The sequence below is a fragment of the Ursus maritimus genome, unplaced genomic scaffold, assembly GCF_017311325.1.
Source record: "Ursus maritimus isolate PB19 unplaced genomic scaffold, ASM1731132v1 scaffold_3, whole genome shotgun sequence".
In the NCBI taxonomy this organism is placed as follows: Eukaryota; Metazoa; Chordata; class Mammalia; order Carnivora; family Ursidae; genus Ursus; species Ursus maritimus.
Genome location: NW_024425563.1, coordinates 43,996,969 through 44,017,048, shown reverse-complemented (window position 1 = coordinate 44,017,048; position 20,080 = coordinate 43,996,969). Strand labels below are relative to the sequence as shown.

The following is a 20,080-nucleotide window of genomic DNA, read 5'->3' as shown; positions in this document are numbered from 1 at the left end:
ACACTGTTATTATTTTTTGTTTAAATGGTCTGTTGTTATTCTAAAAGATTTAGAGAATTAAAAAAAAATCTTTAAAACATACCCACACTCAGGGCGCCTGGGTGGCTCAGTCAGTTAAGCATCCAACTCTTGATTTTGGCTCAGGTTGAGATCTCAGTGTACTGGGATCGAGCACTGCATCGGGCCCTGCACTCGGTGGGGAGCCTGCTGGACATTGTTTCTCTCTCTCTCTCTGCCCTTACCCCTTGTGTGCTCTCTTAAGTAAATATTAAAAAACAAAAACAAAAAAACCCACAAACTTACCCACACTTTTTTTTTTCTTTCAGTACTTTAAAGATGTCACTCTACTGTCTTCTCGATTGGATCATTTCCAGCGAGAAACTCACTGCTTTCCTTGTCTTTGTTTCCCTTGTGAATAATATGTTTTTTTGTCTCTGGCTGATTTTAAGGTGTTTCTCTTTGTCATTGGTGTTGGCCAATTTCATTCTGATGTGCCTTGGTGTCGTTTTCTTCATATTTCTTGTGTTTGCAGTTTGTCGAACATCTTGTTGTGGCTGTTGTGTTTTAAATTCTTTCTTATGTTACGTCACCATACAGTGCATCCTTAGTTTTTGATGTAGTGCTCCTTGATTCATTATTTGTCGAACATCTTGAAACAAACTTTTCTTTGAAACATTTCTTCCAGTGTTTCCACTCCCCTTTGGGATAGTCCAGTGGCCTATATGTTCAGGTACTTGGTTTGTCTCACAGTTCACTGATGTTCTTTTGATTTTTTAAATTTTTTTCTTTAATCTCTGTTTTTTATTTGGGATGATTTCTACTGCTATGTCTTCAACTTCATTATTTTTTCTTCTGCAGTTTCTAAAATGTTATTAATTCCATCCAGTATAAATTTTACCTGAGACATTGAGTTTTCATCTCTAGAATTGCAATTTGGGTATTTTTTAATATCTAGCAGTCTCCCCTTATAACATAGTTAATCTTTCTTCTAGCTTCTTAAACATATGGACTGTGTCATAGTAAGCGTTTTAATGTCCTTGCTTGCTAATTCTAACGTCTCTGTCAGTTCTAGGTTCATTTCAGTTGATTGGTTTTCTTTCCTCACTATGGAAATTTTTCTGCTTCTTTACATGCCTGGTATTTTTTGTTAGATGCCAGATATTGAAGCTTTTACCTTGTGCATGCCAGATATTACTTTATTTCTATAAATATGCTTGAGCTTAGATCTGGGACACAGTTGTGTGACTTGGAAAGAGTTTAACCCTTTCAGATCTCTCTTTTAAGATTTGTGGTGTGGGGAAAATGCTCATTCTAGGCCTAATTATTCCTCACTCCTGAAGCAAGACCCTCTGAGTCTCACCAGTGCTCTGTAAATTGTGAGGGTTTAGAATCTGACTGATGGAAGCATGCACTATTCCCAGCCTGGGACTGCAGGCACTGTGTCCTCTAAGCCTTTCCAGTGATTCTTTCCCCAGTCTCTGGTGTTTCCTCACACACACGAGCAGATCCACCCTCAGCTAAATACTCAGGAGGGTTTCTATGAGTTCTCTTTGTGAAGATCTCTCCTCCGTCCCACTCTTCCCTGCAACCTCTAGCTGGCTCAGTCATTCCAGACTCTCAATTTCGTCTCTTCAACTCAGGAAGTCTGCCAGGTTCTGCCTGGGTCCACCCTCCCTGCCTTCACCACAGCCTGTAAACTATCTCAAGGCTGGAAGTTGGATGATTGTAGGGCTCACATGATTTGTTCCTGCCTCACATGGACAGCCATTTTTAATTACTGGATGCCCATATTCTTGAAATCATTTTTTCACATACTTTGTCGTTTTTCAGTTGTTCCAGGTGGGAAGAAAATCTAGTTCCTATTACTTCAGTTTGCCAGAAGCAGAAGACTTCCTTAAGTCTATGACCAGTCAATATTTTCCATATTTTACCCTTAACTATACAATAAGAGAGGTAACAGCAAGATCAAAGATATTGTTTTCTCAAATTTCTTCCATGTCTCTAGGACTCAGCTATTTAAAACTTATATCCTCTGATTTTTATTTGACACTGAGAGAGAGGGAGAGAACACAAGCAGGGGAAGCTGCAGCCAGAGGGAGAGGGAGAAGCAGACTCCCCGCTGAGCAGGGAGCCCAATGCAGGACTCAATCCCAGGACTCCAGGATCATGACCTGAGCCAAAGGCAGATGCTTAACCGACTGAGGCACCCAGGTGCCCCCAAGGCTCCTCTTTCTGCTTCTTGTAGAAAAAATCTTAGAAAAAAATCTTACAATTAAATCTCTATTTAGCAAGTTCATCCTCCAGTAGACACCCATATCCCCACCCCTGCTAATACAACATATCTACGGTAAAAGTTTAGATAGATTGAGAATTTCCAGATGCTCATATTTACAGAGTTGTTACCGGCCCTCACTTAACATTGTTCTTTCTCTGCCCCTTCAAGCCTTTTGCAGTGACAAGAGAAGCAGTCTAAAACATGAGCATGAACTTGTGGTCATAGAGAGTCCACATGAAGCTAGCAAAGTTCTTATCCAAAATTTAGTTTAAAAAAAAGAATATATATGTCTTGGGCAGTTAGGGCTGCTATTACAGAATACCACAGACTGGGTGGCTTATAAACAATAGAAATTTATTTCTCACCGTTCTGGAGGATAGAAGTTCAAGGTCAAGGTGCTGACAGTTCCTGTGTCTGGTAAGAACTCACTTCCTGGTCCACAGATGGTCATCTTCTCACTGTGCTCTTACATGGTAGAAGAGGCAAGGGAGCTCTCCTCTCTGGGGTCTTTTTTATAAAGTATTTTATAAGGTACTAATCCCATTAATGGGAACAGAGCTCTGTCACTTCCAGAAGCCTCCCATGATTTAGGGGGAACATAATATTCAGTCCATGCAGAATATATATACACAGATATATACATTTGTTTTTTATTGTTTGGTCAGCATGGCATTTAAAAGTTATGCATTTCCTTCTGGATTTTCTTCCCCTTATTAAAGATGCATCCACAATCATTGTCTCTTTAGTCTTAAGAGATGGTCGTCCTTTCTCCTTTATTTCATGTTTTACTCCTTGTATCAAGAAACCAGTGACACAATTTTAGATTGACCCTCTGACAGTCGAGAAAATCAGTCCTTGGAATCCCCCCGCTCATGTCTGTCTCCATGCAGTGGACATTTATTGAGAATCTGCGGCCTGTAGGCACAGAGAGGGCTTGATCTCAGTCCTCCTGACAGCCAATTTCCCTTCACTGACCCCAGGCCTCTTGACTTCTTTCCACAGGGGCCACAGTGAACAGAGAAAACAGCTGCCAGTCTGACAGCAGCGGGTTCCTGGATGACCCACTGGAACCACTGCCCCTGCAGGTAGAGGGCCACTGGAGGGTTGGAACAGGAGTAAAAGCAGAGATAAATAGAAAGCACACCACACTACCGCATTTGGAAAGGACAACCAGCCCTTCGAAGATACGCACCACAGGCACCCAAGGGAGGGGGGACTGGAGTCCCACTAAGGTGCCAGAAGGCTTAGTGTTCCTTTCCTTTGTATTTTCTTTTGATTTTACCAAACAGGGAAGCTGAGACTCATAGATGAAAGGGCTTAGTTAAAGTAGTACACTAATGTAAACCTGAGTCTGTGACCCTTCTCTCCAGACTCCTAGATCAATGGGAATGATAAGACACAGACACACACACTTCTTAAACCTAGCGCCTCCCCCACCCTCCTGACCCCTTTGCCTTTATCCCAGTTTCTCACACAGATGCCTTCCTTGCCAAGCAGCCAGAGTCCTGCTGAAAGTGGATGTGGAAAGCCAAGGGATCAGAGCCAGTTCTTAGTGCCACCCCAGGACTGCCAGCAAGAGTCAGGTGAGTCTGATTCCAAGAGTCTGGTGAGAACAGCCTTTTCAAATCAAGACTGGAGTGTCGTGGAGGAAAAGGCCTCAACATCTACGGTGAAGAAAGAGTCTCCTTTTGAGGATATGGAGAAGCCACCAGAGCCGTTGACCCCAGATACGGCCCTTGATGAGACCACCAGAGGGGGAGAACACCCAAGGAAAGACAGCCATCCGAGGCAGCACCTGCCTGTGCCCCAAACTGAAGATGAGGCCATGGTGGGCACACTTAGCTCCAGATGTGACTGTCCTCTAGGGTTTATGGTGCCCCACCTCTCAGGCATGAAGGATGGGTTTCTGAAGCTTGATGGAGCTGGGGAAACGCACGTGCAAAGCCACCACTGCAAATCCCAAAGATCAGCTGGAGTTGATCCTGCTCACGACAAGCTCCTTCACATAGACTCTGAGACCCCAAGAGGAGCAGAAAGCAGCAAAGCCTATACTGACCCCAACGATACCTTACTGACGGGAGAAAACCCACCACAGCATGTCCCCAAGCCCAGTGATGTCATGTCCTGTCCAGTTGACCTTACTCAAACATCGGAAAAGTTTTTTCCCTACCTAGATAAACTGGCTGGAGATACTCCCCAAGCAAAGCCGGCATGTAGTGCTTTGGGTCAAATACCACACAGCGCAGAATCTGAGATGGGAAAGCTTCCTCCAAATGCTGACTCAAACACTGTTGGTTCCAAGTCTGTGACAATCCAGATGTCCTCCAATCTGGCATCGGCAGCTCAGAATGCTGTGGCTTTGGGGACTTATGCTAAAGGAACAACTTTAGAATGCACTATGTGTGACCCTGCTCCCACAACAGAACGAGGACTGGAGACAAAATCAAGACAGTGCCGCGATGTTTCTGTTCAGACCAACATATGTGAGCCTAGGCCCTGGCATTGCTGCTCAGCTCCACGTAGCGAGGCCCGGCGCCTCACCAAATCCGTCTCTCTAGACACAGGCTTCCCTCGTATCTGCCCAGCGGGCAGCTGCCACGCTGTACCCACCCGCTGTTGTGTCTGCTGTCATCCCCACTGCCATTCGGAGAGGCAGAGCCCTGGCCCTGGGCCCTCGGCCTGTAGGCACCACTCATGCTCACACAGTCATCTGGAAGCCCAGCTCATGAAGACTTTGAACGTCCTTCAGGACACTACAGTGAAGGAGCTGTGTTCTGTAAGTATTCATCTTTGCAAAGACGGGAAGGCAGAGGGAGAAACGTCGCCTCAGGGATCATGTTCAGGCCTCCTGAACGCGAGCTCTCAGGGCATACCTTTACATCTCAATTCATGAGTGATATCTGTAGAGTGCTTTATAGCAAGTTTCTTCTTATCTGATACGTCCAATCACCTTCTGAAGTAAGGCGGCAAATTTCATTATTAATCCCCATTTGACAGAGGGATATAGAACAATAAATTCACGTGTAAGGTTATAAACATTAACGCATCTATACCTCGTCTCCGATTCAGTCTAACTGAACAATTCTCTGTCTTAAATTCATTTAGCTGAATGATCTTGCACAAGCCATTACATCTCTCGGAGTCTAGTTCCTGCTTTGTAAAATAGGGAGACTATTCATGCCACGGACACAAGATTATTTTAGGATTAAGTGAGAGAAAGCTTGTAAAGCACTCAGCATGCTCAGACACTCAGCACAGTGCCCAGCCCACGGAAAGCCCTAGAAAATGCTAATTGAGTGGCTCCTATTCTTCTTATTAATTCTCATCACTATTTTATTATTGTTCAGCTCTTGAATCTAGATCTTCTCTAGAAGCTCTATGTCCTATAGAGGGACTCCTGCTCCAACTTGGCTGAGTTTATTTAAAAAGTGGACATTGAGTTTACTGAAAATTGAATGACCCCTAACCTGTTCAGCCCCTGATAAATCAATAAGCATTTATTGAGTCCTTCCAGTGTCCCCTCTTCAGTGATTCTTAAGGCGAGAAATGATTCTTAAGGCTGTCAAGGTTAGCCATTGATTAAAAAAATTAAGAGTATCACACATGAAACCACCTGTGTTGAAAGTGAGAAAACAGAAAGGTGGCACAGATAACATAGGGCTACAGCTGTTCAAAGGAGAGTGGAGGGCAACTGTAATTTATTAAGCACATACTGTTTGATGCCTGACAGGTTACCTTCCCATTCTTTTAATTCCACAAATATTTATTGAGTGCCTATGCTAATCACTTTATTTACCATATGTTGAGTAACCCTCATTTTCACCCATGCCATAAATCCTGAGTCCCTCATATATATGCCGAGTCCTCCCTCTTTTACAAATGAGGAACCTAGAACCAAGAAAATATAAGTTTCCAATTTCCCCACTAATAAGTGGTAGTCCAGATTCAATTCAGATCTAGCTGACACCAAATTCTTGGACAATACACTCTAGGCAATGATGTGTCTAACTTTAAAATATCTAAATCTATAGAAGTGTAATAGCAACATGAGAAAGTGATTATGTAAAAGATAAGGCAAATTACTACATAGCCCTTCAACATCTAGAAATCTGCATAAATGTTATATAAACACAGAGAATCAATGAAAGATAAGTAATTTACTACATCATTTTTCAAATTGCAAGGCTTCAGGCATTTGGAATATTTTTAAGTGGGTCATTAAAAGGGTTGAACTAGTAAAAGAAGTCATTGAGCTTAATTCTGCGTATAATATTACCCAAAAGTTTCATGGGAGTCAAGAACAAAGGCTGGGGTTCATCGGACTATCAAAAGACCCAGGTTCGAAGCCTACAGCATATTAGGAGCCATCACCATTATCGTCATCAATATTTATTAAGGATTTTAAATGCTGTAAGGTGGTGGGTTTGGGGGCACCTGGGTGGCTCAGTCAGTTAAGCGTCCAACTCTTGATATTAGCTCAGGTCTCAGGGTTGTGAGATCGAGCCCCACGTGCTGGGCATGGAGCCAGCTTAAGATTCTCTCTCCTTCTGTCTCTACCCGTTCCCCCCCCCCCCCAAAATGCTATAAGGTGGTGGGTTTCAACCGGGGATAATTTGTCCCCATCCCTGGTAACATTTTGCAATGTTTGGAGACATTTTTGGTTGTCATGTCTTGGGTAGGCATTACTGTTATTAGTGGGTAGAGGTCAGGGATGCCACTAAACATCCTACGATACTCAGGACAGCCCCCGGCCCAGCAAAGAATTATCTCGCCCAGAATAACAACAATGTCAGGGTTGAAAAACTCTGCTTTAAGGAAGTAAACATTTAGTTGGCTACATAGTTAATACAGGAAAATGTTAGGAATGAAAGATGGCTGGAGAAGGTAACATTTTAAGGAGCTGTAGAGAGAAAAAAATATTAAATCCTACAATTAGGTACCCCAGTTTCCATGATGAAAACTGGGTTGTTGATCTAAAATAACTTGAAAGATTTTTTCTAATTTACATTTTTAAGATAAGTTCTACAAGGATATGTAAATTAAACCATATTTAGTTTTATATTAGTTTTATTAATTAAACCATACTTTGTTTTATATTTAGTTTTATTAAAAATAATAAAGTATTCAAAAATCAAAATTGTGCTAAAACCTCTAGAAGAAATGGTCTCTTAAGACATACCCAATGTCAATCTTTCAATGTTAATGTTGCAGATATTTTTTCCATAATAAGATACTATCTAGTCTCTGTTCACATCACAACTCTTAAAAACAATATAAATCATTTACTGATTGGGTTAAAAAGAGAAATAAGGGTGCCTGGGTGGCTCAGTCAGTTAAGTGTCAGCCTCTTGATTTCCCAACTCAGGTCATGATCTCAGGGACGTGAGATTGAGCGCTGTGTGGGGCTCTGCGCTCGGAGCCTGCATGCAGATCTCTCTTTCCCTCTCTCTCTGCCCCTCCCTTCCCCACCCCACCCCATCCTCCACTCATGCTCTTGCTCTCTCACTCTCTCTATACATATAAAAAAAGAGAGAGAGAAATAACAAACATGTATCCACAGACTAAGAAGCTAGACGTCTATCATCAAATTGTCTTTGGGAAGCACTATCATTTCATTTATTAATATAATAATCAATTTATGGCAATAGCTCATACTCAGTCAGCCTATCATTTATTCAGTTATATGGCCACAAATGAAAAAAGAAAAAAGGGTAATTCAGCCTCCCGTGGCAGAAGCAGAAAAGTCATCCTACCTGATGAGGGTATTTAGCATGGTTGAGGCGATTATGACAAATCAGTGCAGACAGAAGGGCCACCAAGGTCTGGAGGGGCTCAATTATTCAAAGGGTGGGCCTGACTACAGGGGCCAGGAAGTAGTCCAGCCCATCAGGCAAACCACAGCATCCAGAGATCATGGCTGACCAGTTAGTACAGCCCAGTAAAACCATTAATATGAAAGATTTAATAAGACATCAAGGGTTTATAAGGTATTTGGGGATGTCCTCATGAATTTGTAGGAGCATGGTTCTGGAAACTGCAGGAGCAGGAGGGCGTGCCGCCCCTGGGAGCCCAGCAGCAGGCAGAGGACTACAGCTTCTGAGAGATGGCCCTGGGGAAACTCAGAGCCAGGTACAGAGTAAGGACTGGTTCTGGGAGCTAGGCAGAAGGACACCGATAAGAACTGGGACCAAAGATTAAACCTGGGCCAGTGCCAGGGGTGAGTGACGTTGCGTGCAGAGCAGAGCTCTCCCCATTTCTCCTAGCTGGTGTCAAGAGAGGAGCTTGGGCCCAACCAGCCCCAGCTATGTGCGGAGATCATACAACTGAAAATAGATCTTTTTCTTGCTTTGACACTATGAGACATCAGCATTTCTGCCGAACGTGTAGGGGATTTGTGTCCCGTTACAACAGCCATCTTCAGACTTATTGTAGCTTTCAAATGAATAGGAGTTTAAATGAGTGCGCATGCCACCATCTCATGTCTTCTAAAACTTAGTGTCGTATTGCCTTAGCCTGCTCTCCTCCTAGAATTCACAATTATACCAAAAAATGGTATTTTTACATCAAATTGATCTGACATTATACACCCTGAAATGCATACTATCTCAGGCTTTATGGATGACGATGCATTTCTCCTTGTTTAGAGTCAAGGAACCACAAACATACACTCAAAGAAAACAGTGTTTTACATGTGCTTTATTATAACCCGTGGGCAGGTATGCACACAGGCACACAGACTTGCAGAAAAGCAAGTGTAAACGGGGGATTGCATTCACCCACAAGAGCAGGCTACTTAAGCCAAAGAACAAACTCAGGAACGGAGAGAACGGACATCTATGGTGAGTGAGCCTGGGTTTGTAAGGGCTGAAAAATATTCTGGAGAAAAATGTCTCTAAATCAGATGCTAGGGACTAACTAGGGTTACAGAAATTATTTATAAAAAAAAATCTGGAAAATGAATCTTGGACCAAATGAAGATTATAAGCAGGAATAGATACTATCTATTACCTGTCAATGGAAGGTCCAAGCGGATTTTAGGAAAAAGACTCAGAATAACATCTCCACCTCCTCCCCTTCCAGAGCAGTATGTAACAGTGCAGAGACTCACTTGACTAATTGGTAAATGTCATTTTTGCGGTCTTATGGGTCACCATGGTTTGTTGATATGATTAATTCTTATGTTATATGTGAAATCTGCATAATAATTTAGTAATTTTAAAAAATCTTTCCAGAAAAGAAAGTGAGATCATCTGAAATTAGATCTTTGGATATTAGAAAATTCTTCTATAATGTTCATGATTTAGGTTTAAATAAAAAGAAGTATACACAGCTTAAAAAGTATGATAAGCCAATTCAAAAGTGAAGTTTCAATGTTTTCTGGTGGTGGTGCTCTTACTATTGAAGTTAAAGTTTGTTTTAATGGGTTTGGGTCAGTCGAGTAGACCTTGAATTGACTTTGGGTTATAACCCAGCACTTGCATTGGAAGAAAGAGTTCAAAACAGCCTCTCTCTCTCTCTCTTTTTTTTTTGCCTAAGATTTCCCTTTTTTCTGAAAACTACTTCTATACCTGTTCTAGAGCTGAAAAGTAGTTTTAGTACTTCCAAATGACCAGAAGATGGCAGTGTTTCGGAATCTTCCACCTTACTCCCTTCTCCGGGACCAAACAGCCATCAGTTACACTCCTAAATCCCAGCCCCCTGTGCCTTCCAATCACAAAGGGCTACCCAAAAATAACTAGATGAAGCGTGAACTTTAATGTTTCTAATGCTCAGCCTACTTGAGCACCATATTTCCATGCCCCTGGCCTAACCATCCCTAGAACTTGGTCAGCCTGTAGGAATCCACTAGGACCATTCAACTAGCTCAGCCCTAAGGGACAAATAGCCCCGTGTCCAGCCACACTGCTGTGACTCAGTTAGATCTTGAGAAGAAAAGAAATAAATCAGGCTTGAAATCTGCCCCTTTTGACCTTGGACAAGTCAGTTTGCCGTTCTGTGTCAGAACACTTCTCTATAAAAAGAGCCCTTCATGGTCTCTAAGATCTTTTCTGGTTTCAAGAGCCATTAATTGCAGTCACCTTTCAAGCACGCTTGCCAACATCAATAACACTTCAAACACTCCTCTAACTGGTGCAAATGCACTCACACTGAAGAAAAAGGAATTAGAAAGTTTTTCCAGGTAAAATACGTTATTCATATATAAAAATTAGGGGACAGAATCAAACCAACTCAGAGCAAAATGATGAGGAGTTTTCAATATAAAAACATCACTTGTAGGAAAGGATTTCCATTATGACAATTCCAAAAAAAAGTAGCCATGAAGCTGCCAGGATCTTGGCCATGGGGTTTTGGGGAGAAGAGTAAGAAACCTGGGACTTCCTAAAAACAGGACTAAGAGGAATTAACACAGCGGTAAGACTGGTCTCCATGTAAGGAAGAAGAGAATGTTGAAAGAAGGCTGCCATGAAAATCAGTTTCCTTTAAAGAGCCTTCCAGAAGCCCCACTCCATGCTCTGTACTGTCATCTCATTGCCATCCTACTGCAAGGGATGCTGGGAAATGTCATTTGTTAGATACATTGTTGCCCTAAGATATTAGAAGTCTGTTCATGTGAATAAAGGGGAAAAGACAGCAAGCGGGCAGTTAGCGGCCTCTGCCATGCTACTCTGGGAGGCAGGTGCCCGGTAGAGAAAGCATTAGGGTCTAACAAGCATTAAGGTCACTTAGAGTTAGATGGGTAGAGATGCCGGGTTCTGGATCACGCGTCTATTCATTTTTTTAAAAGATTTTACTTATTTGAGAGAGAGAGAAAGAACGAGTGGTGGCAGGGGCAGAGGGAGAAACAGACTCCCTGTGGAACAGGGAGGCCCATGCGGGACTTGATCTCAGGGCCCTGAGATCATGACCTGAGCCGAAGGCAGATGCTTAACCAACTGAGCCACCCAGGTGCCCTCATGCATCTATTCAAAGCATGATCCAACCTGGGCTGGAAAACAAGGGGAGAGCTAGTAAGAACTCAGTGTATCATCAGGTTCCCAACAAATGACCTGGACTTGGCGGCTGCAGGAAGATATATAAATTAGGAAACGAAGGCAGAAGCACAGTCACAGAAAGAAAGTAAGATTTAAAGAATAATTCACATCAGGAACAATAAGGAGCAGGATGTGGAAAATAGAGTTCCATTCTAGATTCCAATTCCCGAAGAGTGGATGCCTAGCTGATGTCTGCCTTAGTCTGGATGAGGTTAGCTACATGGAGCTGATCCTGCAGATTTCACCATCAGGGGTTGTGGTTAAGCAGGGCTAAGACTGATAAAAAAATATATCCTAAGCAGACCTTCTCTAATCAAACACATACCATCGGGACAGATGTGTTCAACGTTACTGAAATTCAGAGTGAGGCAGTATTCAACACCTGAGTTAAACAAGATTTAACAGGACTCAACTTACCTAAGCACAAGCCCTCACTCTGACCCACTCCCCCCTGCTCTCCTTACTCTGCGTCCTTGTACCCCTACATCACCTAGCTCTTCAGACAGCCGTCCTGTCTCTGGGACATAATGTCTCCAAGAGCCAATCAACAACCAGCTGCTGCCCTTCCGTCCCAGCAAGTATTGCCTCCTCTCACCTGGAGAAGCCAAAGGCAGGGCTTTCCCTCTACTCTTCCCCACACATTAGCCACAGGGCTTCATTGCAGACAAGGGAGCCTCAGGGGGAAGGCAGGCTCCACCATGGTGAACTCTTGCGGTGAATCAGAAAGGACTCCCTTTTTAGCTCTTTCTCATTGTTCTCAGTGCACAGTCCACGAGATGGAAACGATGAAGACGGTGTGCCAGAGTTTCCGGGAGCATTTACAGGAAATTGAACAGCACCTTACAGGACAGCAGGCACTCTTTTGCAGGGACATGTCAGAGGAGGAAAGGTAATTATCAAAGAGAGTCATAAAAGTAAGTAGAGCCCACACACCTGCAGCAAGGAAAGGTAATCAGGGCAGGACAGATGAGCACCAGGGAGCAGGACTAATGAGAAACGAGCCCTTTTCCTTTGCTTTGCTGTTCTTGTTCTTGCTTTCTCAGTGGGAGTCTTGTGAGAGCTATTTGCTAGATAGCAACACTTACTCTTTAAGACCAAGGCTATTTGAGGTCAGAAGATGGGCAGTCAGCTGGGAAGAAGGGGATAGCCAGCAGGATATCGTCCATTGATGTGAATGGGGCTTATGCAAATGTTAGTGTTGGGGGTGAGTAGAGTTTTGAAAATCTGCATTATTTTCACATAGATGAAAAGCATATGTCCCAAAAGTAGATTAGCTGTTGCTTGGGCCTGAGGAGTGGGAATAGGGATTAACTGTAAAGCGGCACAAGAGTTTTTATTGGGCAGATGGAAGTGATCCCAAACTGACTGGTGGTGAGTGATGCAGCTTGGCCAGTTTACTAAAAATCATTGCACTGCACTGTTAAAATACAAAATGCATTGTACTGTTAAAACTCTGTGGTATGCAAATTATTCTGCAATAGAGTTGTTTAAAAAAGTAAGAACACCTGCCCTGGTGATATACCATGTCTGCAACTGATACAAATAAAGAAGGTGACAGTCCCTTGTAAGAAATGTCAGCGGAGTGACCTACATTTTGAGAGGGTCGATGGAGGACTGCGCTTGGAGGTGATGGGAAATGTGGTTGATTTCTATTCTGCACCTGCAGGGAGGAGGCCGACCAGCTGCAGACTCTCCGCTGGGCCCTGCGGCAGCAGGTGGAGGAGCTGGAGTTTCAATTAGGAGACCGGGCTCAGCAAATCAAAGACGAGATTCTACCGGTACGGGGCGGTGGGGTGTGTGGCTTGACTCCATCCTGCGGACCGTCGGAGGGATGCATGTAATCAGAAACCTGATTGTGCAATCATTTCAGATTCTAGGATTATGTGCCAACACCTCCATATTAAGTATAAATAAAGTGAAGCCTTTGCTCAAGGCCACGTGGCTAGGTGATGGCAATTCAGGATTAGAACTCAGGTCGTCTAATTCCTAAGCCAATCTTTCCTCCTGCCCTGTAAATAAGCGACAAGTATTATTAGCCATTTTCCCAATGAGAATAAGAAACACAACTGTTGAGCTAGTATGGCCTAGTCACTGCCAGAATGAGCTGCTAGCTCACAGAGCCCACTCTAGAAAATTCCTCACCCAGGAGGACCTTTCCCACAAGTCTGGCTGAGCTATTTGGTGCAAATACGGTAAGTTGCCCACTCTTTTGTTCTTATTTTCTTTTTTAGCAGCTTGAACGTCTCACAGAGGAACAACCAGAACACTATCCAAACCTGCATGACTGGAACTGGACAGAAGAAAAGAGTGGCCAGACTTCAAGTGCTAAAATCCACCCAGCCATGGCCCCCCAGGCTGCCTTCCCTCCCCACGATGGCCAGCAGGCTCCCAGCTCAAGGGTGACCCATTTGGCTGCCTTTTCTCCACCCACCTTGGAGAGCGGCACCAGGATGTCTCCTCCAGCTGAGGTAGGGTCAGGCCCAGCCCCTTTGTCAAATTGTCCTATTGGAGAAAAGTGTACAAACCGAACTTCTAGGTCAGAGTGGTTTTGAAGAACTTCCTACCAGGTGTAAGCACATTCTAGCTAGACAAGGAAATCTAAACTGCCCCCAAAAGTGTCTATCAACCCTTCTTCAGCTGTTTTTTAAAGTATTCTGCTCTGTGGTTCAACCCAAGAGAAACTCAATGTGTCAATATTTATTCAGTACAGAATAAGTGAGCACCCACTATGTGCTTGGCACACGGAATACATGGTGGCCAAGATCGATGTCTCTCTCTCTAGGTATAAATGATAGACAGTCTTTGCCCTGCAAACGTAGTCTACTGGGGGAGATAGAAGATGGGCACATAAAGAAGTATGGACTTGAAAACTGTGGAAGAGCTTTGAAGGAAATCACAGCATTTTTTTAAAGAGAACATAGCAGGGAGTCTGATTGAGATCAAGATGTCAGGAGGGCCTGACTGAGAAAGTGACATCAGAAGAGGGAAAGAAAATCCAGACCCCAGAAGGATCAGACTGTCCAACAGCCTGAGGCAGTTGGCCCCTGGAAGCATTGATAAAGCCCCTACCAGGTGCCAGGAGACCCTTGAATGCTAGAGACAGCTGTGAGCAAGGCAGACATTCGACTCGTAAGGAGTTCGATGGAGAGCGAAGAAAATAAGAACAACCAACAAGATCATTTCAATACCGATAAATGCCATGGAGAAGACAGTGTGGGAACACTGTAGGGGGTGGTGGGAAGAAAAGTGTACAGCATTCCTGAGGGTGACAGGCAAGGCCTTGCTGAAAGGAGGCTATTTGGCTAAGACCTGAATGGGGAGGAAGAGGAAGTCATGTGAAGTCTGGAGACCTTTAAAGCAGAAGGAATGGAAAGTTTAAAAGCCCTGAGACAGAATCAGCCAGAGTTGCTGAGCACAAGTGACGGGAGTGTGGAGGGAGAGGAAGTCCAGGGGCCGACTGTATGCCGGAGTCTGAGAGCCACGATCCTTCTTCCATGTGGAAGCCATTACAGGCTTTAAGCAGGATTGTCATATAGTCTGGTTTACATTTAAAAATCACTCTGACTGCCTGTGGGGAACATGCCCTTGGGGACTTGCACTAGGCAGCGCTCCCGGGGACGAGGCTGGTGGTGTAATCCCTGCAGTGAGAAGCAAAATGTCATGTTGCTTCCATGCAGCTGGGGAGGCTTGGGAGCCCCCCAACCCACTGAAATGCAGGATGCACTGGCAGTCTTGAAGTACTGGAGGAATTCTAAGGAATGGGGAGTGAATGAAGAATGGACTGGTCAGAAGAACTTCATGGAAAAAGTAATCCCTTGAGGGAAGTTATAATGTGTAGGCGATGGGCCAGTGGAGGTCACTTCCTAGCAAGGAAACTAAGAAGCTATTTCTTTTGAAACTAGCCACTGCCAGAATGGACCTCCTAGCCCATCTCATGCTTCATCCTCCTTGCTTTTTGGAAACCCTCTGGCTTCAATGGAACCCTCCTACCCTCTGGACCATCCCAGTTTCCTCTGTTGAGCACTTTCTCAGAGTGTGAACGTCCCCCCTCCATCCTTAATTCTCTTCTTTTTCTCTCTCCACACCAACTTTCCCAATATATGCAGTCTCCAGGCACCTCCGTCTCTAGTTCCTGCCCTCTCCAGAATTCCTGCCCAGCATTCTCTACTCTCTATAACATATTTTCCCCTGGAAGACTTGCCTGTATGTCTCACTCAGCATCTAACACTGATCCTGTCATTTCCCTGAATCAGTTCATCTTCCTGATACTTTCTGTCCATGACGTTGTCATTCTCCTTGTTGTGTAAACTCAGAACCACAAATTCACATGGCCTCCTCATCCTCCCTCATCCTCTTCCCTCAGAATCAGTTATCACATCACTGCCGAGGGTACTGCCACAATGTCATTCCCAGAAGTCCCTTCAGAACCTATTACTTGGTGAAGAGCCAACTGAAGGGCCTCCTGACTGCCTCTAGCTTCCTTCCCTCTGAGCTGTACTGGCCTCTGCCAAAGTGGTCTCCCTTGGGCATCACTTGGGTCATATTATCCTGGCCTAGGGTGAGTAGCTGGGGAGTCCTGTTAGGCTATCCAGAGAATTAGAGAGAAGTCACAGGATCATCGTTCCCAGAGCAGGCTTTCACCAAACAGCCTCTGTGCCCTGCAATTATTATGCCCCTCTCCTTATCTCCTGCTGCCTCATTTCCCTTGACCACATCCCTCTTTTGGCTCCTGCATCATGGTTCAGCTTCCAGCCCCAACTTGGCTCCTGATATATTGCATTTGTACCCCCAAATTGCTTCCCTTTCTAAACTTTTTCAACTTTTTACTCTCCCTGGGTCAGACTCCAGGCTCCCTTGTTTACCTCCATTTCTCCAATGTAGACTTTGAAAAAGTTTGCCATGGTTTCTGCAGATGACTTCAGATATGATGAAGGAGGAAAAGGAGACATATTGCCTTCAGTTGAAGGGTAGCATATGGACTCCCCAAGGATCACTAAACATCTCATGGCATTTCCTTGTTTATTCTCCAAACTCTCCAACAAAGAGCACAAAAGGGGAACCAAGATGCCCATCCCACCCAGAACCTTTGCTGTCTTCAGCGCATGATGACCTGATTGCCAACACTACTTCCAAATACCATCTTCTGTCGTTCATGCCCTTCTTCCCATAGACATGAAACCTCTAGAAGCCCAGCCCACCTGGTGAACTATGGATTAACTGCTAGTGTCCCCAGCGGTTCTCTGTCCTGAATACCCTTTAGACTCACGGGGGAGCTTTAAAAAACACTGATATTGAAGCCGCACCCCAGATCAATTAAACAAGAATCCCCAGGGATGGGATCCAGGTACCTACAAATTTTAAAAGCTCCCCAGATGATTCCGATATGCAGTTAAAATTGAGGATTGTTGTTCTAGATGAAGAAGCTACCGTATAATTCAACTGTTCCTGTTGTTTTCTAAGGATTCTCTTTTATTTCCCATTTTTCTTTCTGTACCACCCCTCTCAGCTGAAGAAGTCTTTCACAATTCATTGACAATCACCAAATAACAAAATTGGGAGACAAGAGAAAGAAAAAAATGACATGTGGACTTTATTTCTATTTTTACAGCATGACTTCTACCTTGCTCAAGAGTTCCTACATTTCATCTTTATGTATAGAGAAGTAGTAAACAGATGACTTTTTTTCTGTTTTCCTTCCTTTCCCAAAATTCCTATTCCAAATTTGACAAATGAAATTAAATACACATATTTGACTAGGTAGGTCAAGGTAAGGATTTTTTGTTTCCTCAATTTAACACCTTCCATCTCTTGCAGGAAATGTCTGTATAAAATAGCAATTACAAAAATTATGGACATGTAAGTAGTCTTCTAAATGTATATGGTTGTTCCACCACTAGGACACAGCACAAACATTCTAGGAAGGTTGAACGATTAGACAAATTTCCTTACCAGTGTAAACATTATTTTTTTTATTTTGTTATGTTAGTCGCCATATTAGTTTTTGATGTAAACATTAAATGTAAATGTAAAACTGTGTGTTTTGAATATTATTTATAGTACACGAGGATATGAAGCAAATTTCTCAAGGATAGAATCTACAACAAGCATTCAGGTAACTCAAATACTTATGATTTCCCCTATCTTTCATTCTTCCACCTTTTCCATAATTAATGTATATATCATAGTATTTATAACAGCTGCAGTATTTCACTCCTATATCAATGTACTCAACGTGAAACATCATAAAACATTGTCTAATGCTCGATCGCTCAACCAACTGAGCCACCCAGGCGCCCCTAGGCTTGGAAAATTTTTTTCTGAGAACCCAGCTTAAAGCTAAGTAAGATTCCATTTTGGAGTCCAGATATATTTTGACAAAGTTCAGACATGTTTTTGACCCAAGTTGCTTCCACACAAACAGATGGAAATGAAGATTTGGTGGCTGTCCGTTTATATGATCAAACTGGATAAAACAGACGGACCATGCCGGTCGCCATTTGTTTATACAAAAACAGGAGTCTTTGCACGTGACAAACTTTACCTCGTTTGAGTCTCGCAATGCTAAAGGGAGTAGTCCCCATTTTGAACAGTGAGGAAGCTAAGATATCAAGAGATTGACCTACACAAGCACACATTGAGTCTTGTGCTTGATCAAGAAGCAACTGCATGCTGGGGTTGGGAGCTCAAGCGCTGGAGTTGAATCCAGGGTTTGAAGCTTAAATCCAACTCCACTACTTATTATCTGTGCTGGGTAAACTACTTAACCCCCTAAGCCTCAGTGTCACCATCTGTAAATTATCAGAGTGAATGCATATATAACCCTTTAGAAAAAGCCCGGAACATGGCTCAGTATGATTCCATACTGACCCTGACTCAGTATGATTAAGATTCTGATGACAATAATAACAAGAATAGAGGCAACTCTTTAATATCTACTTCCATGCAAGGTACTGGGCTAGAGACCGTATGTGCATTATCACTTGGCGTCATAACAATCCTGAGACGCAAGCATGAATACACATATATACATGCTCAAAAAGGTTGTAAATTGTCTAAATTCTGGCAACTAATAAGAGATTGAGTTGACTCTCTGATTCCCTGCTTTGCCAGTGGTTCCCCTTTATGGCTCTGCCAAGCTTTGGGTCTTATGTGGAGCCCACTGATGGGTCCAAATCAACCAGAGTAGCCCTACTTCTGACCACATTTTATAGTGGGCTTTAGTAGAGATTTTTCTTTAAAAAAAAAAAATCTCATTACTATAGAAAAGTTTGAAAAGCACCGTACTATGCTACTCATACATGACTCTTACAGTCAGATGCGAGTTCTGAGTTGCTTTCATACAAGGAAATGACTTCCGCCACATAGGAATCCTCAAGAACCTACCATCCTAAGAACTCTTGGATTACTGCCACTTGTCCCACTGACAGGAATAATGGCAAGAGTTCCCTTTGCAGCCTCTGAATGATTTTTCTGTGGAATCTTTTTGTTCTATCATCAAGTCCCAAGATGCTGAATTCTCTTTCTTTGAAAGTTGACTGTATTCAAGTTGACTATATTCAGGAGAACCCAGGCCACATATTTGAAAACCAGAGAAGTTACTGCAATAAATATTTATAGAAAGTTAAAAGCAGCAAACTCTTTCATTCTGAAGCCCAGTTCAGGGTTGGAGTCATTTTGCTTCAATGAAAAAGGAGGAAAAAGTAAAACCATACTACCTGCTTATTTTCAAATTTAGAAATTGGCAAGGGAATAATTTAACCTCTTCTGTATCAAAGGACAAGTGTCGCTTCCCTGTATTAATTTCATTCTACCCAGATTCCATCTCTGTATTCTAAGCCAAAGCTTTGAATAGAGAAGACTGACTTAGAAACAATATTGGGAACTCAAGTCACATATTTTCCTTGGTTTTGTTATGCATGAGTGAAGACCCAGGTTGCATGACGGAGACAAAAAGAAAAAACCTTGAAGATGCTTTGAACCACAGCATATGCATAGACTACATAGATTTGTCTAAGAAAATACACTTTTTTTGTCCACAGATAAACATTTCCCAGAAAAGTGTCCCATTAGATTTTGTTTAACAGATATTCCCTTATATGTGGGTTTTTGTCTGCAGGACCAGAGTTGTTTTGTCTTCAAAAAGAAATAATTGTGTTGGAAAAAAAAAAAAAAAAGATCAGAAGACTTCCTAATGACATGAAAATCTGGTCTATTAACCTGTTTTTTCTTTGTTGAGAAAGTACTCAGTTTCTGTGGTATAACACTAGTCAAATAAAATGGGACATTTGTGCAGAGTTTAAAGGCTAGAAGTAGATTCCCTTTGAGAAGAAAAGCTTCAGAGTATTTTATTGTGGGTTGGTGTGTTGCATATCTAATTTCACTTGTAATTAAAACAACAAAGAACAGCTGTAATTTACAAGGATTATGGGTTATTAAAAATGATGTCAAATTGCCTTTTTTGAAAATTGAGAGAGTACAAGGAGAAGCCAAAATATGGATGTCACCTTTCTCTACCCAAACTCATGGCAGCTTTCTCTACCCAAACTCAGATTCTAATAGTCTAATTTTAAAACATTAGTAGACCAGAAGTTTAGTGTGGGATATGCCCTTCTGAATCTGCCCCAATTAAGTAAAAGAAGAGCCCTCCACATCAAAGATGATTTCTTATTAGAATCACATTGAAAACTTTTCCCTTTGGGTACTTCAAGAACCCAGTGCTTCACCAGGAAAATGGAAGTGAATGAAAACAATCCTTAAGTTGTACCTACACTTT

General features: G+C 42.8%; 1 protein-coding gene across 1 annotated transcript in view; it reads left to right on the top strand.

Annotated features, from left to right (window-relative positions):
- Positions 1-13,859, top strand: part of ITPRID1 (ITPR interacting domain containing 1) — a 78,453-nt gene extending 64,594 nt beyond the window's left edge. Inside the window, exons 10-14 of the mRNA XM_040644550.1 lie at positions 3,278-3,360; positions 3,753-5,051; positions 12,069-12,196; positions 12,974-13,085; positions 13,539-13,859. Of these exons, the coding sequence (XP_040500484.1) occupies positions 3,278-3,360; positions 3,753-5,051; positions 12,069-12,196; positions 12,974-13,085; positions 13,539-13,859 (1,943 nt within the window). The remainder of the gene's footprint in view (positions 1-3,277; positions 3,361-3,752; positions 5,052-12,068; positions 12,197-12,973; positions 13,086-13,538) is intronic.
- The last annotated feature ends 6,221 nt before the right edge of the window (positions 13,860-20,080 follow it).